We start from the raw sequence: 26,834 nt of genomic DNA on the forward strand, positions 1-26,834 counted from the left end.
CTGTGCAAACGTATGTAAACTTTGACTTATGCTCATTCAATAATGCATGGCTCCTGTGCAAGGATGACATGCAAATCCGTGAAGCATTCCATATTTTACATCATTCTAGCAGCTACTAATGAAATACACATTGGTATGATTACACATCTCTCCAGGGCCAACACCTAACATTGGGGGTCATTTACTAAGGGCCGATTCGTGTTTTCCCAACATGTTACCCGAATATTTCCGATTTGCGCTGATTGTACCTGAATTGCCCTGGAATTTTTGGCGCACGCGATCGTATTGTGGCGCGTCGGTGCCGGCATGCGTGCGACGGAAATCGGGGGGCGTGGCTGAACGAAAACCCGACGTCTTCGGAAAAACCGCCGCATTTAAAAACCGAAAATGTGTCGCTTGGGAAGTGCTTACCTTCACCTGATCCAGCTCGGTGTATTCCGGTGCGTTCAGATGATTTTCAGCGCAGCAGCGCCACCTGGTGGATGGCGGAGGAACTACCTTAGTGAATCCCAGCTGGACCCGAATCCTGTGCAGAGAACGCGCCGCTGGATCGCGAATGGGCCGGGTAAGTAAATCTGCCCCATTGTCTGCACAGAGCACGGCAGTGTGAGGATATACCCTCCCTGCAATTCTGGAATATTAATCCGAATTTCAAAGTCCTGCTGCTACTAAAAACATTCACAAAGTAACAATTACCCATTTCTCCATGGATTATACAAAACACAGGCTGCACAGGGTGCAGAAGTGTGAGGATACCCCTCTAGTAGCTACAATCCTGAAATATAAATCCATATATCACAGTCCTGTTGCTACTAACAACATATACAGAGGTCTGATAACACATCTGTCCGGGGACAATACATAACATATTGGTCACTGCTGCTGACAGGTTCCATATTACATTGTGTGACATTCTGGATCATCAGATGACAGATTACTGGATGCTATACGTATTATATCAGATTCTATTTGGTGTGGAGTCAGATATCGGACCTGTGATCAGTGATGTCATCCTCCATCCCAATGCCATTAGCCGCAGTGGATCCAAGGACACGATGTGATGTTATACAGTAGATAGCGTTTTTATGGTGTTTGTACTGTTACGAGTCTATGACATCCGATATCTAGTGATCACTCGGGTGAAGCCGAGTTCACGAAAACTTTTCCATTGACTGCGAGGAAAACATATAATTAAGTCAATTACGGTGTATGGAAAAATGAAAACATATATCAGCCAGTTATTAACTGATCATCAATATCACAGTAGTGATAATATTTCATCATGTAATCTGTGTTCTGTCTCGTATTTATCATGGACTGTTCAAAACAGAACATTTGGTGTACAGGTGATACAAAAACACAAAAATGGGCGATCCATAAGGTGAAGCCACACATATCATGCAGGGCCGGATCAAGGTTGGTAGGAGCCCCCACGAAATGTAGTATACTACATGATATATATTCAGGGCAATTTATAAAATAATTGCCCCCAGCAAACGCCCCCAGTATATAGATAGGTAGCCCCAGCACATTCCCCCCAGTATACAGATAGTTAGCCCCAGCACATACCCCCAGTATACAGATAGTTAGCCCCAGCACATTCCCCCAGTATACAGATAGGTAGCCCCAGCACATACCCCCAGTATACAGATAGTTAGCCCCAGCACATTCCCCCAGTATACAGATAGGTAGCCCCAGCACATACCCCCAGTATACAGATAGTTAGCCCCAGCACATTCCCCCAGTATACAGATAGGTAGCCCCAGCACATACCCCCAGTATACAGATAGTTAGCCCCAGCACATTCCCCCAGTATACAGATAGGTAGCCCCAGCACATACCCCCAGTATACAGATAGTTAGCCCCAGCACATTCCCCCAGTATACAGATAGGTAGCCCCAGCACATACCCCCAGTATACAGATAGTTAGCCCCAGCACATTCCCCCAGTATACAGATAGGTAGCCCCAGCACATACCCCCAGTATACAGATAGTTAGCCCCAGCACATTCCCCCAGTATACAGATAGGTAGCCCCAGCACATACCCCCAGTATACAGATAGTTAGCCCCAGCACATTCCCCCAGTATACAGATAGGTAGCCCCAGCACATACCCCCAGTATACAGATAGTTAGCCCCAGCACATTCCCCCAGTATACAGATAGGTAGCCCCAGCACATACCCCCAGTATACAGATAGTTAGCCCCAGCACATTCCCCCAGTATACAGATAGGTAGCCCCAGCACATTCCCCCAGTATACAGATAGTTAGCCCCAGCACATTCCCCCAGTATACAGATAAGTAGCCCCAGCACACGCCCCCAGTATACAGATAGTTAGCCCCAGAACACGCCCCCAGTATACAGATAGGTAGCCCCAGCACACGCCCCCAGTATATAGATAGGTAGCCCCAGCACATTCCCCCAGTATACAGATAGTTAGCCCCAGAACACGCCCCCAGTATACAGATAGGTAGCCCCAGCACATTCCCCCAGTATACAGATAGGTAGCCCCAGCACACGACCGCAGTATATAGATAGGTAGCCCCAGCACACGACCGCAGTATATAGATAGTTAGCTCCAGCACACGACCCCAGTATACAGATAGGCAGCCCCAAATCATGCCCACAGTATACAGATAGGTAGCCCCAGCACATGACCCCAGTATACAGATAGGTAGCCCCAGCACATGCCCCTAATATACAGATAGGTGGCCCCAGCACATTCCCCCAGTAAACAGATAGGTAGCCCCAGCACACGCCCCCAATATACAGATAGATAGCCCCAGCACATTCCCCCAGTATACAGATAGGCAGCCCCAAATCTTGCCCACAGTATACAGATAGGTAGCCCCAGCACATGACCCCAGTATACAGATAGGTAGCCCCAGCACACGCCCCTAATATACAGATAGGTGGCCCCAGCACACGCCCCCAGTATACAGATAGGTAGCCCCAGCACACGACCCCAGTATATAGATAGGTAGCCCCAGCACACGACCCCAGTATGCACTCTAAAATTTAGCCCTGAACATATAGTTGGAAGTTGTGTCCACTACTTTGGGCCCTCAGGCCATAGCTGCTGGAGTCGCTCAAGCTCTTATGGGTTAACTATGAACTTTATTGCTGCTGACAGATCATACATGCCTGTACAATGGTCCTGGTAATTTTATTGTAGGGTTGTGTAATCTGCTTTAATATTATTAATAATCTTTAGTGACTACAGTCCTCATATCTGGAACATCTGAAGCAGGGCCTGTAGTGTACTGTGACCATATCAGATGACACATGTTGTGACATAACAACCCCGATTATCATCTACTCAATTTTTGGGGAAGTGTTTGTTCTGACCCACCTGCATCGGTCCAATTTTTGGTGCCAACACCTTACAACGTGCTCCTCCAGTTTCTTGGCTGGCGTTGGACTGACAAAGTGGCTTGGTTGACTTTAAGAACATCAAAGTCACGGATTAAGTAAGGTTGTTTGAGGATATGCCACTCCTTGGGGAGTTCTGGACTAAATCTAATCAAGATTTAATCATTTCTGGAAATTTTGAAAAAAATTGAGACATATGAGTGCCAGCTAAGCGCTCGTGTGCCTAATATAGAAACAGCATCAACACCAGGGAAACTTGGGTAGATGCCAGGGTCCATTGCATTTGGAGGGGGTGAGGAGCATGAGATAAGAGTAAACATGGTGTATATTACTGATGAAGGAAGGAGACTGCTATGATCCTGTTGCTCACATACACCTGGAACCAGTCCTGACCAGTAAATATCTAAGAGAAACCAGTGCTCTATGGAGATCCGGTTTGCCTACGGTGCTCACTAACTTCAGGATTAACAAGAATGCTCTACTTGGGGGTCATTGTAACACAGCTCGGGTGATACATGTGGGTGGTTTTGGCCACACTTGACAACCATAGGGGCAGAATTACTTACCGGGCCATTCGCGATCCAGCGGCACGTTCTCTGCGGTGGATTCGGGCAATTCACTAAGGCAGTTCCTCCGACGTCCACCAGGTGGCGCTGCTGCGCTGAAGGGCATCAGAACGCACTGGAGTTCACAATCCTATTCCGGGTGAAGGTAAGCGCGTGTCCCGCGACACTTTTTTTTTTTAAACACGGCAGTTTCTCCGAATACATCGGGTTATCGTTCGGTCACGCCCCCCCCCCTGATTTCCGTCGTGTGCATGCCGACGCCAATGCGCCACAATCCGATCGCGTGCGCAAAAAACCTGGGGCAATACAGGGAAAATCAGCGCAAATTGGAAATATTCCGGTAACACATTGGGAAAACGCAAATCGGGCCCTTAGTTACTGACCCCCATTGGGTGGCTCTTAAAAAATATGAGACCTCCTGAAGCCTCATAATCTCCTCCAGAAGAGCAGAAGATTCTCCTACGGCTGGCTTCATGCTTCTGTATATGCTAGGTATGGTGTACTTTCTAATTAGCATTGGCACTTTATGGGTTGGTTACGTCCCTAAACATGAATGTTTAAGTGCCCACGTCAGAGAAATGGGCAGTACCACACCAGTCAAAAGTGGTTGTCTCACATCCAACACGAGCATGGTAAGAGGAAAAGTGAGGTCAACCACTGAAGATATTTTATCAAGCCGCACAACTCCCATATTATTGATTGAAAATGCTGACAAATATGTTATGGACCTTTTCCACCGGAGGAAACCTGCTCAACTCTACTCGCTTTTGTACCAGAACGTCTATAGTATTGGGAAATCTTTCTGTACCAACTCTGGTGCTACCTGAGACAAAGTAGTACTAGAACGATGACATGGCAGCTACAAATGCTATGCAGGCCGGTAGTTTTGGTAGCAGACAACGGCCCAAATTGGGTTGACGTGTCACCTAGCTGACTTAAGTCATCTATTGGAAAAGTGTATGTAGTATCTTGTGAAGAGTATAGGAGTTGTCGAAATGCTGTATATTGAGTGCAGAACTGTGGAGAACTGTCTTGGGCTTCCTGGATGGTCATGTTCTGTTACATACATATCTCAAATATCAAGAAAAATCACAGCAGAGAACATCTAGTTATCTGCCAAAAAATAAAGTGTATTTACCATACTCCACTCCTGGACCAAGTAATGAGGTAAGCATTGGTACATGACAGGGATAGACAGGGGCGTAACTACAGTGGTAGCAGCCATAGCAGCTGCTATGGGGCCCACAGTGTCAGGGGGCCCCATCATCCAACCTGACAAACTAAAGAATGGAAGATGTACCCCATTATATATATATATATATATATATATATATATATATATATATATATATATATATATATTATGCTGCACATTGTACAACATAATATGTGTATGACATATATGTGATTATATATACTGTATCTGTCATGTATATATGCTGTATGTGTACAGAATGTATGATGTGTGTATATATGCTGCATTATGCTCTATACGTGTACGGTGTTTACTGTGTAACTGTAACTCAAATTTGTGAGTATATAAATATGTATATTTTTTAAGGGAGATGGGGGGCTCTATTCAGAAGTCTGCTATGGGGCCCTGCTTCTCCTAGTTACGCCATTGGGGATAGAAGAGTGTGTCGGATTGTCAGAGGACCACTGGGACCAATCAATGGCTTGAGTAGGCACAGGTAACATGGAATAAGTGGGTCTGCTGGGCCCACCGACTGACTGCAATGGTTCCCGTGATTCCTGACGCCCCCCACAAGCTCTAGGATGTCAAGACCAACTCAATGCTATAATTGGGCACTGGGACTGATTGGCCCATATTTTTAGAAGCGCGACAAACTGTAGTGCAGTTTGCCTAATTTTGCATCAGATTGCGTCAGATTATTGAATATTGATGCAGGTCTTCCATAATTTGCCACTGCGTGCACTGCGTGGGCAGGTGTGGGGAGCTGTTTTACATTTTTTTTGTTATATAAGCCTAAAACAATTAGTTCCTATTATCCTAAAGTTAGCCTGGATGTTCTCCTGGTACTCCCAGCTCCTTTGCATTATATATAAACACACACACACATATATACATATATATATATATATCTTGTTTTATAGATGGTTGAAGTGGTGGAACAGGTCTATTCACATACCTATTACTTATGTTGTAATATGATGGTACATGTTGTATTATATGTAGGTGGATGTATCTGATAGGGAGGATCATGTACTGGCACACCGTTTATTTTTATCCATTTCTCCTAATTTATTCCTAATGCATTTTCGTTTAGGAGTTGTCCATTTTAGGAAACAAATTAAAATTTGTCATATTGTGGACTTCTAAATGGGGACAGGTTTCCATCCAAGTTCCTTCTCTATGTACTAGGTTGTGGAGTGGTTATGAAGAGTGGCTTTTGCTCTGGAGGAGCCGTCCTGTCCTGCATTACTTGGACAACCCATTGGGGCAGATTTACTTACTTGGCCCATTCGCAATCCAGCGGCGCGTTCTCTGAACAGGATTCGGGTCCGGACGGGATTTATGAAGGCAGTTCCTCCGCCGTCCACCAGGTGGCGCTGCTGCGCTGAAAATCACCTGAACGCGCCGGAATACACCGAGCTGGACCAGGTGAAGGTAAGCGGTTCCCAAGCGACACATTTTCGGTTTTTAAATGCGGCGGTTTTTCCGAATACGTCGGGTTTTCGTTCGGCCACGCCCCCCGATTTCCGTCGCGTGCATGCCAGCGCCGATGCGCCACAATCCGATCGCGTGCGCCAAAATCCTGGGGCAATTCAGGTACAATCGGTGCAAATCGGAAATATTCGGGTAACACGTCGGGAAAACGTGAATCGGGCCCTTAGTAAATGACCTCCATTGATGTGAATGGGTAGTGTGTAATACTTTATTTCCCCTGCGGGGGCAGTGAAATAGACCAGACCTGGCCATCGTACGGCTCAAGGGCCTTATCCGGCCTTCTAACTATCTCTGACCGGCCCGTGTGAGCTCCCCTCATACAAGTAGGTCCTCCATACGTTAATTAAATTATTGTACTGTTTCATTTACTGATCTATGTAGGCATAGGTATATACTGAATACAGTATATAGGTATTAGGTAGAACTGAGTTCTACTGCGTATATCAGTCTGGCCCTCTAAAACCATTCCAAGTTCTCAAGTGGCCCCATATGAAAATGAAATGCCCACCCCTGCTGTAGACAAATTGGGGGTCATTTACTAAGGGCCCGAATCACGTTTTTCCGTCGTGTTACCCGAATATTTCCAATTTGTGCCGATTTTCCCTTAATGGCCCCGGGATTTTGGCACACGCGATCGGATTGTGGCGCAATCGGCGCCGGCATGCATGTGACGGAAATCGGGGGGCGCGGCCGCAAGAAAACCCAACGGATTCAGAAAAAACGCTGTATTTTTTTAAAGAAAAAAGTGACGCTTGACACGCGCTTACCTGCACCCAGGGTGGGACGGTGAACTCCGGCGGAATTCAGCGCAGCAGCGACACCTAGTGGACATCTGGCGCGCGACCTTAGTGAATCGCTGGAAGACCGGAATCCTCCACTGAGAACGTGCCGCTGGATCGCGACAGGACCGGGTAAGTAAATCTGCCCCACTATGTCTGGACCCAGAGATTACGGTAAGACTAGTCAACCTTCAAATGTCTATGGTGGGATACAGTACAGTGCAGGAATGGCATACCTTCATCCCTCCTGATGGCCCACCCTTCATCATCACAGGCTTTGTGTGTGTGTCAACGTATGACCTGTCATCAATTTAACAATTACGAATACCAGTCCAGCCCATAATGAAATGCCTCCAACCTCGTTAAACGTCTGCTTAGGCCCATCGGAGAACCCTCTGCTACCCTTGTGGTGTCCTTACCAATGGCAAAAGTCAACAGAAAGAAGGTAGACAATACTCCAGCACTGATGTACCATATATACTCGAGTATAAGCCTAGTTTTCCAGCACAATTTTCAGCTTATACACAAGTAAAAAAAATATAGGTTTTACCAGGTTTTTGTGGTAAAATAAGGGGCCTCGGCTTATACTTGGGTCGGCTTATAGTCGAGTATATACGGTAATTGAAAATTAGAAGGGAAAAAAACACCAAGAAAAATAAGTTCGCTTTATTTTATTTTTTAAAAAAAAATAATTTTATTTCTGTATCACAGTGTCACAATTCATCAATATCTGAATTTCATGAGTGTAATTCCATAGCAGCTTTACATTTCACAGTGCATCATAACCTTATCATCATATTTTTGGTTGGTTAAAATGGAAGTAGTGGACGATATGGAATCATAGGTCGCACAAGGGAAGATTATTTTTTTTTTCACGTTGTTGAAGACGCATCTGATAAGTTTTTATGCTATATATCTTTATATAATAGATTATACAAACTCTAAGGGTACGGCCTAATACTCCTATAACCATGCACAGGTGAATCCCCGTCCTGAATAACACCACAGGCTTGGAGGGTCATAATTAAGTATCAAAGGTAAACTCCTACCGTGATTGGTTAATGCAGTTGGCCTGGAATTTGGATACCTGGACTTGCTAAAATTATATGGCTACTTAAGGTACCTTACATGGTCACTAATTTTTTCAATAAATTGAAGTCTTAATTGTCCATATACTTTGGCTCTTATCAGCCCTTTCTGTTGCTTCCATCTTGCTAGTAAGACAGACAGAAGCTCAATGAGATGCAGATATTGGGGGTCATTTACTAAGGGCCCGATTCGCGTTTTTGCGACGGATTGACCGAATCTTTCCGCTTTGCGCCGATTTTCCCTGTATAGCCTCGGGATTTTGGCGCACGCGATCGGATTGTGGCGCATCGGCGCTGGCATGCAAGCGACAGGAATCGGGGGGGGGGGGGGCAGGGGTGGCCGTAAAAAAACCCGACGGATACGGAAAAACCGCCGCATTTAAAAGAAAAAAAAGTGTCGCTGGACTCACGCTCACCTTCACCCACGATGGCTTGGTGATCTTCAGTGCATTCCGATGCTCTTCAGTGCAGCAGCGACACCTGGTGGACGTTGGAGGAACTGCCTTAGTGAATCCCGGCTGGACCCGAATCCACCGCAGAGAACGCGCCGCTGGATCGCGAATGGATCGGGTAAGTAAATCTGCCCCAATGTCTATGGAGAGGGGAGGGGGAGCAGAGAAAACTGAAAATTCCCAGCAGAGACTAAAGACAGAGGTTTAAAAATGAAGACCACAAGTTATTTAACCCAGGAGTAGTGTTACTCCTCACGTGCACACGCTGGACTACTGCAAAGTATGTTAAAATATGAGTTACACTTTAATGCTCTTTTACACTGCCTAATTATTGGGCCAATTATTGGATCTACTGTAACTGAATATCGAGCCCTTTTAAATCAAACTCCTCACAATACTGCTATACAGACGGTCCCCTACTTAAGGACGCCTGACTTACAGACAACCCCTAGTTAAAGACGGACCTCTCTGCCCACTGTGACCTCTGGTGTAGTCTCTGGTGTAGGTACGGGCTGTAATAATCAGCTGTGAAGTGTCTGTAATGAAGATTTATTGATAATACTTGGTCCCAGTACAGCAAAAAATTTTGAAACTCCAATTGTCACTGGGGCAAAAATAATTTTTTTGTCTGGAGCTACAATTATAAAATATATAGTTTCGACTTGCATACAAATTCAACTTAAGAACAAACCTATGGAACCTATCTTGTATGTAACCCGGGGACTGCCTGTAATTGTTTTTTAATATATATTTGAACATGTACAGTGTTGTAAAACTCCTATCACAAATCTATTGTTTGTCAAGGGAGGAAAGCCACCACTTTTGGCATCCGGGCATGAATGTGTAAAAAAAAAAGTGTAAAAAAGTGGCATATATATAAAACTAGGGTGTTTAAATGTTTCGATTAAGGTTTGCTGCCTTCATATTACAGATAACCAAACGCTATAATTATGTTATTATTTCCGGATTCCATACTTGTCAGTATGAAATGACATAAATCACCACTTTGTGTGCAGAGCAGGCGGCACCACCCTTATGAAAGGGTATATCTCCTACAAAAATCAAGCCCTGACGAAGACGCCATGCTTGCATGGAATGTGGCCAAAATAATATATAGACTATAATAACATATGGACTATACTTAAGACCAAAAGCTTCCATAGATATCAGATAGCGGCCTCCCGAATTATAGGTTTCGGACAAACAATCTCTCTTAACACTCCCAAACACATACATGATCGGCTTGGCCAAAAGTACACGTGTTATGATCGAAGAGCCTGGCAGTCACCTGAGTCTTCTAGAAGAGACATATCTCCCCTGAACAATGGAACAGGCAGAGGAGAGTCATCAGAGGGCAGGATCTGCCTAATTTTCATCCAATGTGTATGAAGGCATTAAACATTAACATATTAGGTTTCATAAAGAATGGCCTCGATAAACCATTATGGCCATTTATAAATGTTGTGCTCTCCATGATCAAAGATTCACTCAAACAGAGAAGTAGATTTTAGAAAAAGTAGAGTTTCTCCGTATGAAAGAGAACAATACTTGTCCAAGATTCCTTGGTGGACACTTAGACCTTCTCCTAGATGAAAGCGATGAGCACTTGGTCCTTCACCAAACTCTGAGAAGGGGAGATCATCAATCCTTGACCCTGGCAGGGCTTTCTGGAGGGTTATTGATAGTTTATGAGGGACCTACATCCTTTTTAGAGTGAACCATACATTAGGCCACATCCGTGTGAACTTTTTGGTTGAGAAAGCACAATCATGGGTTCATTAATCTGATGACCTTTTCACATTTTTGCTTTTAAGACTTCTAGAGTCTTGTACACAGATATACAATTAGGACTCAAAAATATGTATTCTCCCCAAAATTTCAACTCAACTCAAAGTATTTGAGATATACTACTGTAATCTATGTTTGAAGGACCTTCATTGTAAGTGCAAGTCATGCTGTATCACGAATACAGAAGTAGGTCAGTTGGGAGGTATCTTATGAAACGATAGACCTGTCATGGTTGGGCTGTTTGAAGGCTTACAAGAATCTTCTATGGGCCAAAAACTAAACCCGAAAGGTGCCATGTCTGACAGTTCATCGCATGCTTGTATTATATCTATGCCTACAGCAAAATCCAGTCTACGTTTACCCAACCTTAACTGCCAAACCAGGAAGACGTCTCCTCTCTTCGAAACACGTCTGCTGCACCAGCCATATGAGGAGGCAAAACACCTCATGCTACGATGGTCATCACATCTCCTGATCCAAAACCTTCTAAGAAGGGCAACTTTGTTTTCATGTTTTTTTGACCAACAATATCCATGGAAGAACTGCTGCCAAGACAGCTACAAGAAATATAAGTAGTAAGATCATTATCAAAGATGGAGAGCGGCAACAGTTAACCCTGGCATCTACAAGGTGTGTTTCGGTGTTGGTGGGGACCACTTCCTCACCGCTTTCCATGGGTTGGCCCTGATCACTGATAATAAAGACTTGAGAGCCGCATGTATGACTTATTAGATCTGGGCTGGCATCACCAGAACATGTGCACCTACAAAGGTCTTGAGGACTATTTGACCCAGTTGTTTCAGGAATGGGTATAACCAAAGTGTTGGGGTTCCCCACGATAGAAGAATGTGACAGACATGAAGGACTATGAGGAACTTCAATAATCTGATTGAGTTCTCCAGTGTTTGGTGGTAAAATGAGTCCCCTCCTGCTGAGGAACGTCACATAGCGGCATAGGGGACATATGATGTTCTTCTTTATGGAACCCTCTTTTTTGGCCGTCATGAGATACTTCACAAGGCAATCGTGACAGAAGGCATGACCACAGCTCAGTCTCCGCTCAGAGATATTGGGGTTCTGTAGACCCTCGTAGCACACTGGACACTCATTTGCAGGGGTCTCCTTGCAGCTTTCTTCATCCGACATGGCTGTCAATATTTTCCTATGAAGAAATAAAAAAGGTCTATGAGATTATAGGGATCAAAACTTGAGATTTGTTTTTATATCAATTCACCACTAGGAATTGGCAAGTAGTTTTAGAATTCACTCAGTCGGATCGATAAATAATTCAATATCCACACCATATACTTGGATACTTGGTGTTAGGGATTGTTTATCAATCCAACTGAGTAAATTGTTTTTATATCATATGCGTCATGGTAGAGTTTGGGGGTTTAGAGAATTGTGGCTGACACTGTAATGACCACTGTTATGGCTGTGTTGGTTGCACTACGAATGAAACATTCACAATAGAATTATTAAGGCAATGTTTAGGGGAACTGTGACTGGATCTTTTATGACAACACTCTTATGGCCATGTTTGCGGGCACCATGATGGACACTTATGACAGAACTCTCATGGCCATGTTTGGGGGCACTGTGGTGGACACTATTATGATGGCACTCGGGGACACAGTGTTGGACACTGTTATGATAGCGGTCTTATGGCCATGTTTGGGGGCTCTGTGTTGGACACTGTTATGATAGCAGTCTTATGGCCATGTTTGGGGGCACTGTGTTGGACACTGTTATGATAGCAGTCTTATGGCCATGTTTGGGGGCACTGTGTTGGACACTGTTATGATAGCAGTCTTATGGCCATGTTTGGGGGCTCTGTGTTGGACACTGTTATGATAGCAGTCTTATGGCCATGTTTGGGAGCACTGTGGTGGACACTGTTATGATAGTGGTCTTATGGCCATGTTTGGGGGCTCTGTGGTGGACACTGTTATGATAGCAGTCTTATGGCCATGTTTGGGGGCAATGTGTTGGACACTGTTATGATAGCACTCTTCTGGCCATGTTTGGGGGCACAATCAGGGGCATGGTTATGATAGCACTCTTATGGCCATGTTTGGGGGCACCGTGTTGGACACTGTTATGATAGCACTCTAATGGCCATGTTTGGGGGCACCATAAGGGACACTGTTATGATAGCAGTCTTATGGCCATGTTTGGGGGCTCTGTGGTGGACACTGTTATGATAGCACTCTTATGGCCATGTTTGGGGGCACCGTGTTGGACACTGTTATGATAGCACTCTAATGGCCATGTTTGGGGGCACCATAAGGGACACTGTTATGATAGCAGTCTTATGGCCATGTTTGGGGGCACTGTGTTGGACACTGTTATGATAGCAGTCTTATGGCCATGTTTGGGAGCACTGTGGTGGACACTGTTATGATAGTGGTCTTATGGCCATGTTTGGGGGCTCTGTGGTGGACACTGTTATGATAGCAGTCTTATGGCCATGTTTGGGGGCAATGTGTTGGACACTGTTATGATAGCACTCTTCTGGCCATGTTTGGGGGCACAATCAGGGGCATGGTTATGATAGCACTCTTATGGCCATGTTTGGGGGCACCGTGTTGGACACTGTTATGATAGCACTCTAATGGCCATGTTTGGGGGCACCATAAGGGACACTGTTATGATAGCAGTCTTATGGCCATGTTTGGGGGCTCTGTGGTGGACACTGTTATGATAGCACTCTTATGGCCATGTTTGGGGGCACCGTGTTGGACACTGTTATGATAGCACTCTAATGGCCATGTTTGGGGGCACCATAAGGGACACTGTTATGATAGCAGTCTTATGGCCATGTTTGGGGGCACTGTGTTGGACACTGTTATGATAGCAGTCTTATGGCCATGTTTGGGAGCACTGTGGTGGACACTGTTATGATAGTGGTCTTATGGCCATGTTTGGGGGCTCTGTGGTGGACACTGTTATGATAGCAGTCTTATGGCCATGTTTGGGGGCAATGTGTTGGACACTGTTATGATAGCACTCTTCTGGCCATGTTTGGGGGCACAATCAGGGGCATGGTTATGATAGCACTCTTATGGCCATGTTTGGGGGCACCGTGTTGGACACTGTTATGATAGCACTCTAATGGCCATGTTTGGGGGCACCATAAGGGACACTGTTATGATAGCAGTCTTATGGCCATGTTTGGGGGCTCTGTGGTGGACACTGTTATGATAGCAGTCTTCTGGCCATGTTTACAATATCTGTGATGGGCAATGTTATTATTACAGTCTTATCGAGATGTTGGGGGACTCTGTAATGGCCACTATTATAGCTGTATTTAGGGGCACTGAAATGGGAAGTCTTATGACCTCAGTTGGGACCTTTTATGAGAGCACTGCTATGTTACCATGTGGGGGCGCTGTGACCCGCACGGTTATAGCAGAACGCTTATGGCAGTGTTAGGGTGCTGTGGCTGACACTATTGACAATATGTTTAAGCCAGTGGGTACTGCCACTGTTATCTGTTATGATGGAACTGTTATGGCAGTATTTGGGGGAGCACGGTTATGATGGCACTGTCATTGCAGCTGATACAATGTTTATGCAGATATTGAAAGGACAAGGAGTAAGTGTCTAGTCACACAAGGGTCCAACAGCAGCACAGGGTCCTGCAATTTCCTTGTCTACAATAGTAGGAAATCACATGCAGCTAAGGTCTCCTGCACCCCAATAGGCCCCCTGCTATGTGAGTATATGTCATATTTGCCATCAAAAATCCTTTCCAGGGCAATTGTGATGTTCAACCAGTTCATCTAAGGCTATTATGTGTGATATTCACAGCGGTGAAGGTGTATCTAAGGCCACTCATCATATGTATCATATGTCACTGGATCTAATCCTATTGATGCCATCTGCCGTACGGAAGTACTGTATCTAAACCATGTGAGCGACTATATGCTGATTCATTGTATCTAAGCCTATTGTGTGTAATACTCTCTATTGATATCTAAGTCTTACATGCATTATACGTTCTCCTGCTCAGCATCAGTATCTAGGGATTAGGATGTCATATCTAATCCTACTGTGTGTGATGCCATCTGATAAATGTGTGTATCATGTGTGATTCAGTGTCAGAGACTGACTACCATCCCCATCATATCATGCTGAACTGATATAGTGTGATAAATATAGTAAATAAATGCAAAGGCAATAACAATCTAAAAAAAAACATAAAAAGTAGAAAGTAATACAATGTTGCTAAAAATATTCCCTATTAGACATGACTTTACACGGATTTTCTTCCATACGGCCAAGACACTATGGGGTTAATCTGTCTGCCAATCATTAATAGAGGGACTTACTGGCTGTGGTCCCGGAGAGTCAAAGGTCTGTCCTCCTCCTGAGCGTCTTCTTCTCCTTGGGGAGAATCTGAAAGCAGAAGAAGACAAGATGGTTCATAATGGGAACAGGGTGTTTTCGTCACTTTCCTCATCACCCAATACAGCGATTCCCGGGACTGACGTGAATAATCACTGAATGCTGCTTAACCTGTTTCCTGCCTACTGGGTTTGGCATGGAGCTGGGAGTCGATCCATTTTTCCCACTATTAAGCCAAGTAGTAACGTGGCTCCTCGGGCCAAACTCAGAATTGCCATTCATAGTTTTTTTTGGCACAAGCTCCACCACAAGAGTAGACAAAGAACATGGAACTTACGAAGATCCGTCAAGTAGGAACAATAAACTGGAGATAAGAAATTCATGGCTAAGATGAGCGAGTCTTCCTACAGACTGCAGGATGTTTGAGGAAAGCTTAGAAGGGACACTCCGAAGAAGCAGCGGCTGCCAATTGGACAAGTGTCCCAAATTTGTTGGAAACTTTTTAACCAAAAAGTCATCAACCCTTGATGTGACCCATTCTTGCTGGATGAGATCAGTAGGCTACATCAGTAGACTACAAGAAGGTTCCGATACCTCTGTTGAGGTCTCTAAAGTGGGCAATATTTTTTAGTTTAGTTGCCTCGTGTAGCAAAGGGGATGAAGGAATAGAGTATAACACTGGTAGAGGTAGTCACCACCAAGGTCTGGAGAGCGAGAAGTGAACTTTGTGCCAGGAGATGAGGTGACCCTTGGACATGACGATGTTGCAGATAGTAATCAAGTGACAGATATTCAAGTGAACATCAATATCTGGTCAAGATTCATTTGAGCCTTAAAGGGTGTTTCCACCAATTACACAAAGTATCTAATATTTTGGGTGATTGGATGTAATCGCAAAATTCCTAGGTATGAAGTGCTCTAATTTTTGGTGAGAAAGCCCCGTCTGTTCTGACAAGGACAACCTCTAGAAAACTCGCAGAAAACTTAGAAACCTCTAAAAAACTACTTTTTTTATTCCCTTTAAAAGTATGGGACACTTTTGTCCCATATCAATTATAGCAAGTGTTCTGAAACAATATTACTCAGGCCTCAGGACATAAAACCAGGATATTAAACTTCTAATTCAATAAAATAGTACATAGACCCACTAACCCGACGCGTTTCGCCGTTTAGGGTGTGACGGCTCCTCAGGGGTCTCACTGTTGGAAAGCAGATGCCATGTTCTCACAGAGCTAACACGATATTTATAAATAATAGTAATGATAGTGTATTAGTAAAGTTATTAGATTACCGTCCATTTGATAAAGCTATCTGGGCTTATTACATATAATACCTACCTACAAAGTGCGACAGGTTCAGCCACACCACTGTGCATTACTGGTCACAGAATAGTGTCATCTACCCCAATCAATTTATTATCCTACTGGATTACATCTAGCAGCATCTTAATACATATAAACATAATGGGGGTCATTTACTAAGGGCCCGATTCATGTTTTCCCGACGTGTTACCCGAATATTTCCGATTTGCGCTGATTTTCCCTGTATTGCCCCGGGATTTTGGCGCATGCGATCGGATTGTGGCACATCGGCGCTGGCATGCACGCGATGGAAATCGGGGGGCTTGGCCGAACGAAAACCCGACGGATACGGAAAAACCACCGCATTTAAAAAAAAAAAAAAGTGTTGCGGGACTCGCGCTTACCTTCACCAGGAATAGGCCGGTGAACTTCAGGGCATTCCGGCGGGCCTCGGGGAACTTCAGCTCAGCAGCTCCACCTGGTGGACGTTGGAGGAACTGCCTTAGTGAATCCCGGCCGGACCCGAATCCACCGCAGAGAACGCGCCAATGGATCGCGAATTGACCGGGTAAGTAAATCTGCCCCATTGGGGCACATTTACTAAGGATCGTGGGCCGAATTTGTCTCGGGTTTCCCAACTAGTTCTGATCTGCGCCGCATTTAACAGGGGTTTTTGGCGCCAACTTTCATGCGGCACTAATTGGGGGGCGTGGCCGACGGACAGATTCGGACTGAGCACGGGATTTAACATTCAAATTGTGTCGCAAGCCATGCACATACATGCACCAGGAAGAAGAAGGTGAACTCCATGGACCTGAGCGGGGAAGCGACACATGCAGGATATCAGGCGCACGATCTTGGTGAATCGCGTCGGACTTCATCCTCGTCGGACAACGCACATCAGGGAGCGCGACAGGACCGGGTAAGTAAATGTGCCCCATTCTCTTATGGGGTAACATTTTGTGCAAAAAGCAGAGTGAAAACATATATAAGATACTGGGGTACTTAGCTTCCGTATGTACACACGAACTTGAACGCCCGGACATAGATAGCTGGGACGTGGTCAACCTCTAGAAATGAGAAGAAACTCAGAACCTTTGTAGGTGACAACTGCAACATTCTGTTGGATTCCTTTAAGGCTCCTCAAATCTGTGAGACCACCCCATGGGTTAATCCACCATTATTACTGTACGGCGCCTAATAATCTTTTCCATGAATCTATCAGCAGGTATGAAATACAGCAGATTGGTAGCATTGTGTAATCATATCTTTGGGTTTGTAAGAATTGGCCTATATTCCAGGATTTAAGCCTCTCCTAGTAGACTTTGGACATGTCCTCACACTGCTGTGCTCTTAGCTCTTTACTTTTAGCTTCTCTACAACCTCTCTCATCTACCTTGATGTGGTCACTCAGAGCAGAAGGGGAGGAGCTGTGAAGTTGTTCAATGCAGAGCCAAGAGCACAGCAGTGTGAGGACACGCCCCCAGTGCACCTGCAGTAGCTACACTCCTGGAATTTATATCCACTTTTCACAGCCCTGCTGCTACTAACAATATACATAAAGGAATGATTAAACATCTCTCCAAGGACAATACCTAACAATCATTGCATGGAGCACAGAGCACAGCAGTGTGAGGACACGCCCCCAGTGCACCTGGAGAAGCTACACTCCTGGAATTTAAATCCACGTTTCACAGCCCTGCTGCTACTAACAATATACATAAAGGAATGATTAAATATCTCTCCAAGGACAATACCTAACAATGATTGCATGGAGCACAGAGCACAGCAGTGTGAGGAAACACCCATAGAGTCCATATTTCACAGTTACAGACAACACATACATCTGTATGATTACACATCTCGCTAGGGACAATGCCTAACGATCATATTTATGTAAAACACGTAGAGGAAGTGAGTCTATAATATTTGTAAAGTCAGCGGTGCCCAGGCGGAGGCCGCTGGCCCATGTCGGGTAAACGTGATAATCTCCAGATCTTTGTGTAGTCTCGTTGACCTGAACTGAGCTCATAGACAGGACGGAAGTATTTGTTTTACTCGCTCATTAACGTGCCAGCTGCAGATTCCAGATGGGATTATCGCAGTAACGGATCCCGATACACGATGCTGGGACTCGAAATACATCAACTGTACGGTTATTACCTAAAAAATCTGTACAAAATGCAAGTCTGTAATCCATCCGTCACTGGTGATGGCTTTTCGGGGAAAGCTGGTTGTCCCCAAGCGAGTAATAATTGATTTATACATGGCCCCACTCAAGGATGGTAAAAATATTCAAGTGGACACAGCAATGAACTGCACGAATAACTGGAATAAAGGATACAAACCGTTTAACTAGAGGCAACCTGCTTATTGGTTACACAGGCAAAAAAATGACTTTATTGTTACAGAGGCGTACAGGGGGCAACTAGCTTGATGGTTACAGAGGCTTAAGGTTTGCAAATAACTTGATATTATCAGGGGCATACAGGAGGCTACTGGCTTGATGGTTACAAAGGCTTAAATGAGGCAACTGGCTTGATGGTTGCAGAAACTTATAGGAGGTTACTAGCTTAATGGTTAAAGCAGCTTACAGGTGGCAACTACATGTAGCTTTATGGCTACATGGGCTTACAGGTTGCAAATAGCTGGATCGTAACATGGGTTTACAGAGGCTTACAGAAGGCAAGTAACTTGATGGTTACAGAGGCTTAAATGAGGCAACTGGCTTGATGGTTACTAGCTTTATGGTTATAGTGGCTTACAGGTGGCAACTAGGTTGCTGGTAATAGGGGCTTACAGGAGGCAACTGTCTTATTGGTTACACAGGCTAACAGGAGATTACTGACTTTGTGGTTACAGAGGCTTACAGAAGGCAAATAACTTGATGGTTACAGAGGCTTACAGAAGGCAAATAACTTGATGGTTACAGAGGCTTAAATGAGGCAACTGGCTTGATGGTTACTAGCTTTATGGTAATAGTGGCTTACAGGAGGCAACTGTCTAATTGGTTACATAGTCTTACAGGAGATTACTGGCTTTATGGTTATGGAACAATGGGGCTACAGCTGACACAAGTAAGTACAGGTCTCTGCAGCTCAAACCAATAGGCAAATGCCTAGCAATTTGCAAGCTGTGATTTTCAGGTTTCTCTATAGTCAGGTGGTGTGTCCTTCCTGTGCTACACCAATTCCCCCACTGCCTCCCTACTACCGGATGGCGCGTGTTCTGTACACTAGTATTTATTAAGCTTCCGGAGACTGCCTAGCCCTAGAGATAGTACACACTTTGGCCAAATTTATCAAAAGTAGTGCAGTCTGAGCTTTGTGCAGTTACCTGTGGAGTGTGCAGGGGGCGCCAGATTCAAGGCTCTTAAAGGTACAGTATGCCATTAGAACATAAAATTGGTGTATATAGATTACCTGTATACAAAGTAGTTTCACTGATGCCCCCAACAACCAGCAGCTGGGGCACTTAGCTCAGTAACTGCCCTCTGAGATACGCACCTGATAATAGAGTGTTATAAAAAGTGTTTTAGAAAAGTTTTTCCAGGAATATGTAAAAATTTAGACCTACCTAGATGCCCATGGTCATCCAATAGCAATCATCTGATGACTATATTCTCTGTCAGGCACATAAATGTGCACAATCAGATTGGATTGGATAGGGGAAGCGTTGAAACCGGGGGAAAATAATTTTTTTCCAAATTCAAAAATCATATCAAGAATTTCAGTGTCGGTCTGGTTTCTGGCTTCTGATTGGACCGAAAAGTGATTTCTTAGAGAGCCTAAAGGACTGTCCAGGTAACAAGTGCAGGGGATAAGTTACTGGCTTTTACCAGTATTTTCCTGTAAAGACAACCCCATGAGCGCACGGTCTCTGTATAGATTGGCTCCGTCTCAAAAATTCCTAATAATAAACACAAGGCTCCTTTTATATTGTTTCCTCATGTGAGTATTTCCCTGAAGAAGTTGCTAATGCGACACCTGGATAGAACACTGGACATTATAAGATTTTCATGGTTCCACAGGAAAAGTTATCTAGGACCCTCACCTTTTGGATAAACAGGGAAAAATCGAAGCTGAGGACCATATTCCTATTTTGGATTTATGACATAGGGGGAATGGATGGAAATGCTTCAGATGGGAATAGCCCAAAGAGAAGCTGAATATCCAGGATGACCCAATGCTCAATTGTGACCATCTTTTGGGACTATTCTGCGACTTTGTAACTACTGGCAACCTGGGGGCAGGCCCTGTTACTATTGGCTACACGGGTGCAGGCACTATGACTGGTGGTTGTTGGGGGCTGCTGGTTTGACTATTGGCTACTGAAGGGCTGTTGCTGTGACAACTGGCTTCTGCCAACGTGACAATTGTTTTCTGTGTGTGGGGGGGCACTGTGACTGTTGGATACCATTTTCGGGAACTGTGACTATATTGGCAACTGTGAGGGAAATGTTACTTGCTATGTTCTGTATTTTTTTTATTGATCTTGGTTCTGGTGCTGTAATTATTCTTCTGCTTTTTGGGCTTGGGTCCGGTGCTGTATTTAAGTATAGAACTTATAAGGTTATGAGGTTGTATTTAAGTATAACCTTGGCTCTGGAGCTATATATTTTAAAGAAGTAGGTTTTTAGTGCTGTATTTATGGTATGATCTTGGCTCTGGTGCTGTATTTAGCTTGGTTCTGGTGTTATATGTGTTCTACCTTCCCGATCAATTCAGTTAACACAACATTTTTCTATTTATGGGTTGTTAAAGGGGCTGAATACGTATGTCTAAATATGAGTTAATATATTAAGAAAATAATTTACATATTAATTAACATATTTGCATATTAAATAATATATTAACATAAAGTGCATATTAAATATTGGAATTATTGATTAGAGTAGGTGGTATTTTTTTCTTGTGCTGCCCTACATGATGGGCTTCTTACACCCAAAGTAAAGACCCTGTTAAAAATTTGAATCTCACCTATGGGTATACCTGTGACGGTCCAAGAAGGACCTACATTGGCAGACCTTTAGGCGAACATGATCACTTTGCCCTCACGACCCAGCAGGTACCTCATGGTAAAAGGGATGGACCAGTTTGCCTTGGAACAAAACAGCTGATTTCCACTTTTATGGTCCATTGTGTGGAAATAAAGGTACTGTTAGTCTCTGCCCAAAACGTGAGTCAATCTTAGACACAATAATAAAAACATGAGGCGAAGAAGGGCTCCACGTGCCTAACATTAGATTATAATAAGCTTTGTCAAGGAATGGTCACTTGTCCTTGACCCTTGTTGGACCATCTGGGTCTGAAGGATAATGGCCTGTTAAGGGGCATAAGATGACCCACTAAACCCACCCAGGGCCGGTTTTAGAAATAGTGGGGTCCTGGGCAATACTAAAGATGGGGCCCTAAAATAAAACTATTTTATGATCAGTCACAGTCAGTAAGAGGCTCCTTTAGCCCTGCAGAATAATAACACTTTGTAGTGGGATAAGGTTATGTGTAATATGGGACTGTAGGAGAATTCTATAGGAGAGAGACAGATGAGAGGTAGATTGATGATAGAAGTTAAATATGAAATATATTGATAATACTCCTCGGGCAATCAACTAAGGGGTATGAAAAGAGTAATACATCCTCTGCCCACAAAAGTTCACATGCAGGGGGCCCCTTTAGGACAGGGGGCCCTGTGCAAATGCCCAGTTTGCTGCCCCTTAACGCTGGCCCTGAACTTACCAAAATAGTGGGATTCACTGACATACATCTAATGTGTATAGATAGTTTTAGACTAAACTATAATTGGTCTCATGCTGGATGTACACCTAACTAGGCTGTTGGCCAAACACTCTTTTGCTCAGCAGGCATCACATCCTGTACTCCTATACACACTTGAGCATTGTGGCGTTCTCATTGGGTAAGATGAAGTGAACCACCGCCAAAAATCAGAAGATAGCGTCTTATTTATAAAAATTTCATAATTTTAAAAAGAAAATCCATTAAAAATATTGACAACCACAGTCACGGTACTTCATCTTAAGGTGCTCACTGGAGAGTAAAGAAAAACAACAAGCAGCTTTGCTATGGGTTTCGAACATTACGTGATTTCTCAAGCAAGCTAAACCACCACCAGACACCATCCTTACACAAAAAGTATCGCAGGTGCATAATCCTTATTCCGAGAAATTTATGTCATTAGGGGAAAAGATTTGATTCTCCCACATAGATGGTTGGTTGACCGCGCCCCCCCCCCCCCCCGAAATTGTAAATGATAGTTTACCATCATCTTTTGGCTAGATTAAGAAAGGGCCATAAGCTTCACTGACACATCCTTGTATATATGGACATGGGCCAAATGGAGAAACAGACAGAATAGTCAGATACTGTTACAGAGAAGATGTTGAGATATATCTCTTTGACACCGATGTTGAAGCTTCGTCCCTTCCACATAGACCTCATGCTGTCGCACTATAGACTCCAACACAGGGGGAGCCCAGTTGCATATTTGGGAGTCCTAGTGACCACCGCAGGGGGTGAGATGCCGGAGAGAAGAGAAAGAAGCAAGATTGCATCAATAGAATTTGGATATAGGGGCACTGTAGGCGTTGTATATCCCCCAATAAACCCTACAGATTTCCATCTGGACATCTTGAGGTCATATGTGGGAATTGGATCTATGGATCTAGTTGGATCTGGTTGTACAACCACTTTCCATTTACCCTTAATATAGTGAAGGAACTCTGAGCTGAAAACCCAGAGGACCCCCAACCTCAATGATTCACTTCGGTGGCCATCATTTTAACAATCTACATTATGGGGGAACGGTGAATGGTGTCACATTTATGAACATGGAGTAGAATTATTGATGAGAAAGTAGAAGACACATGGATGACTCCAAAGATGGAGTCACCAATGGAGTCAACTATTGGCACAGAGGTATAAAGAAGTAAGAAGAAACAACACTAACCTATAACAATAGAAATCCTCAGCTACTGAAGAAGAGACATAGAATGGACCAAATGAAGGCTAAAACTAGGATAAACCTCTCCTTCTGATATGTCCAAGGTGAAGTTACTACTAATTTATGTTGCATCATATCTATTGACTCCCTCGCGTACGTGTTTAGTAAGTCACATGTACATAACTAGGATTAGGCAACGTTCCAGAACCGTTCCTCAACTAATGAACCAAAACATTCATTTGCCGGTGAATCATAAGTTCAGAAATAATCTCCCGTTGGTCATCTGTCACATAGAATAATATTATTAGAAACTCCAAGCATCGTTTTAACTGAGACCCGATGACGATGGCGTCGAACATGGAGGAACATTCTTTAGTAGGCACTTCAGAGAACTTCCATGTTCTTGGTCTTTGATGGTGGCCATTCATACGGCATAAATAAAGGATAATAGTAATAATAACATACTGAGGAACAATGTGCACTCCATGATAACGGTAGATGTACTATAAACATAGCAGTATAAAAGATATCTACAGGAAATGGCTACAAACAATTCACAATGGGACAATCTTTTGATACCGGCCGGCTCTCTGTTGACCTCTCCCAAGGACAATTTAGCGACTCGCTGAGAGTCAACTTACATTAGCATCACAAAGCTCCCTGGTTTCTGTCTTTTGGAGGAGGGAAGTGCATTATTTGATCAGGGATAATAGTATTACATTGTAAGGAATGCCCATATATTGACATCGGGCGTGCTGCTGGACTGTCTATACTAAGGGACGTCAATGAGAGACCGGTCTGTCTGTCTACCATCTAAAGTCAAGGGACAAACCCAACCTGACTGTAGTTCTGTAGAGTGGTTGTCCCTCACAAACTAGGATACTCCTTCCCTAAAGAGGTTGACCAAAACCAAGTAACCAATATACCCTATTTACAGTACAAGGGGTTAAGTGCTGGGAGTCCGACCAATGGCATCCAATTGCCAATTTTTTTGAAATGCATGCCTTTGAATAGGTTGGGGAGTTGATTGAATTGGAGTTTGACCCTACAACCAACGATTTTGACCAAAGATGATAAGAATATTAAGTATTCTGTCCATGAACTGAATGCTATGGTAAAGTTACGGTGCAAAAATAAAAATTATTTAATTATTATTTCCCTAATCACCAAATTGTCTTATTGATCATGTATATGCTATGATAGATAAAACATTATATTGCCAATAAATATCATTAATTTAATAAATAGAAATGAAATATATAATAATAATAATAATAATAATAATAATAATATAATATATAATGTAATAATATAAATATAATAATTATAATATTAATAACAATAGACGTAATGATAGAAATAAATAATAATAATAATTTATCATCTTTAAAATGTAAATTTATCTAGTTAATAACTGTATTAGAGGCACTTTGGCTGTTTTACTATTAGCTCATTTATCTTATTGTGCAAGCAGTGGCAAAATTATTACTGTATTTTTTAGCAATAATAACTTTTATGATCTATTACAATGCATGGTGTTAGTCCTGAATGGTTGCAGGCAAAATATAAAAATAAAAAAATTATATAAAATAATGGTAAAGAAATTTCACTTATTATTAAAAAAAAAAAAAATAATAATAATAAAATATATATATATATATATAATAAAATAATAATTATCATTATTGTTATTCTAAAATTGCATAATGTAATGGTGCATGGTGTACCTGGTCGCTGGTCGCACTGTGGTACCACGTGGAGATCTGTCTGAGCCTCGTCTGAGACTCTTTGCAAGTCCTGAGATTTTTGTCAGTCCCCGGGCTCCACCTCTCTGCTGGATTATAGAGGTGCGGCTTGTATTGTCAGCCCACAGCATCTCCTCCTGAGAGATATTTTTTACTCATCTGTGTAGTCATTCAGGTCAGGTTACCACAGGTTCTTCTGCCGGATAAGCGCCAAGTGCTCTGCTAGAAATGATTCAACCAAAAACAGATGAAAAAAATAGAATGCAAAAAAAAAAAAATCATTAGACAAAGCCAAAAATGCGGTCCAGAAATAGTAGGCTGCAACCTGTGTGGTTTCATAAGGTGCATCATCTGCCCTTCCTGTAGGGGGAGCCAGTACCTGAGACATTGGGGCTCATTTGCTAAGGGCTCTGCTGTCGCATTTTTGTCAGGTTTCCCGACTTTTTCCGTTTTGCGCCGAACTCTGCCGGGAATTCTGGCGCACGCGGTTTTATTTTGGCGACGGCTTTCACACAACAGAAATGGGGGGGTGTGGCCGTCGGAGAACCCGATGGATTCGGAAAAAACACGGAATTTCAAAAACGAAAAGTGTGGCAAAATCAAGCACTCACCATGCACCGAGAAGAACCAGGTGAACTCCGGCGGACCTCAGCGCAGCAGCGACACCTGGTGGACATAGTGAATCCCGGCCGGACCCTCATCGGAGAACGCACCGCTGGATCGCGACTGGACCGGGTAAGTAAATCTGCCCCATTATTACAGAACACTCTGAATAATGGAGTCTGTTGCTTACTGCTCTGCCGTTGCTTTACATTGTGTTCGTGTCCTGAGGATGTCAGTGTTATCCCACTTCAAATTCTGAGGCCTGGGAATTGTGTGGGGTTCTTTATAGGCAAATCCGCACTTCCTCTGGCCGCCAAAAGTAATGGCAGAGCAGGGAGCAATGAACGTCTTCCATTTAGAGAGCAGATATGCATTAGGACAAAAATACAAAATCAATCCTCAAGCATGAAAGGCGGAGTAAGCCCCTTCCTTGACAAGTTCTGGTAAAGTGAAATTCGAATTTCCAGATCCTTAGAACCCCAAGGAACCCTCATTTTTTATATGGTGGAGCGGCTTCCAACCAAAATTGGTGGTTTGGACTGTCCATCATCTAATGCATATGATCAGACTTGGGATGCAGGGAGTTTGACACATCTAACTCCCCTCGAATTGCATTGGGGGTCATTTACTAAGGGCCCGACTCGCGTTTTCCCGACGTGTTACCCGAATATTTCCGATTTGCGCCGATTTTCCCTGAATTGCCCCGGGATTTTGGCGCACGCGATCAGATTGTGGCGCATCGGCGCTGGCATGCACGCGACGGAAATCGGGGGCGTGGCCAAACGAAAACCCAACGGATTCGGAAAAAACGCTGCATTTTTAAAAAAAAATGTGTCGCGAAACTTGCACTTACCTTCACCAGGTATAGGCCGGTGAATTTCAGGGCATTCCAGCGCGCCTCCGGGGAACTTCAGCACAGCTGCGCCACCTGGTGGACGGCGGAGGAACTACCTTAGTGAATCGCTGGAAGACCCGAATCCACCGCAGAGAACGCGTCGCTGGATCGCCAATGGACCAGGTAAGTAAATCTGCCCCATTGTGTACTTGCTGAAACATCCAGTCTGAACGCTCAGCAACCCGAACTGAACGGACGGACATGCTGAGTTCAGTTCCTGAGTATTGGGGCCGCAGGTTCCGGCAA

At 43.8% G+C, this 26,834-nt stretch overlaps 1 protein-coding gene across 2 annotated transcripts; it reads right to left on the reverse strand.

Annotated features, from left to right (window-relative positions):
- Positions 1-8,117: 8,117 nt before the first annotated feature.
- RNF222 (ring finger protein 222) lies at positions 8,118-25,308 on the reverse strand. 2 transcript variants are annotated; one of them, XM_072112600.1, is made up of 3 exons: positions 25,073-25,308; positions 15,069-15,135; positions 8,118-11,896 (listed from the first exon to the last, which is right to left on the reverse strand). In XM_072112600.1, exon 3 carries the CDS (start codon positions 11,878-11,880, stop codon positions 11,242-11,244), a length of 639 nt encoding a protein of 212 aa, XP_071968701.1. In that variant the 5' UTR covers positions 11,881-11,896; positions 15,069-15,135; positions 25,073-25,308; the 3' UTR covers positions 8,118-11,241. The 2 variants fall into 2 exon arrangements, with proteins under 2 accessions (XP_071968701.1, XP_071968700.1); XM_072112599.1 differs by lacking the exon at positions 25,073-25,308 and having other exon boundaries at positions 15,069-15,618.
- Positions 25,309-26,834: the final 1,526 nt, after the last annotated feature.

The sequence above is a fragment of the Engystomops pustulosus genome, chromosome 6 (assembly GCF_040894005.1).
Source record: "Engystomops pustulosus chromosome 6, aEngPut4.maternal, whole genome shotgun sequence".
Classification (NCBI taxonomy): Eukaryota; Metazoa; Chordata; class Amphibia; order Anura; family Leptodactylidae; genus Engystomops; species Engystomops pustulosus.

Coding starts and splice junctions, on each gene's coding strand:
- RNF222 (XM_072112599.1), bottom strand. CDS start 15,199: ATGAGGAAAGTGACGAAAACACCCTGTTCCCATTATGAACCATCTTGT. Junction 11,897..15,068: donor ACTCTCCGGGACCACAGCCA/GTAAGTCCCTCT, acceptor ATTTCTTCATAG/GAAAATATTGACAGCCATGT.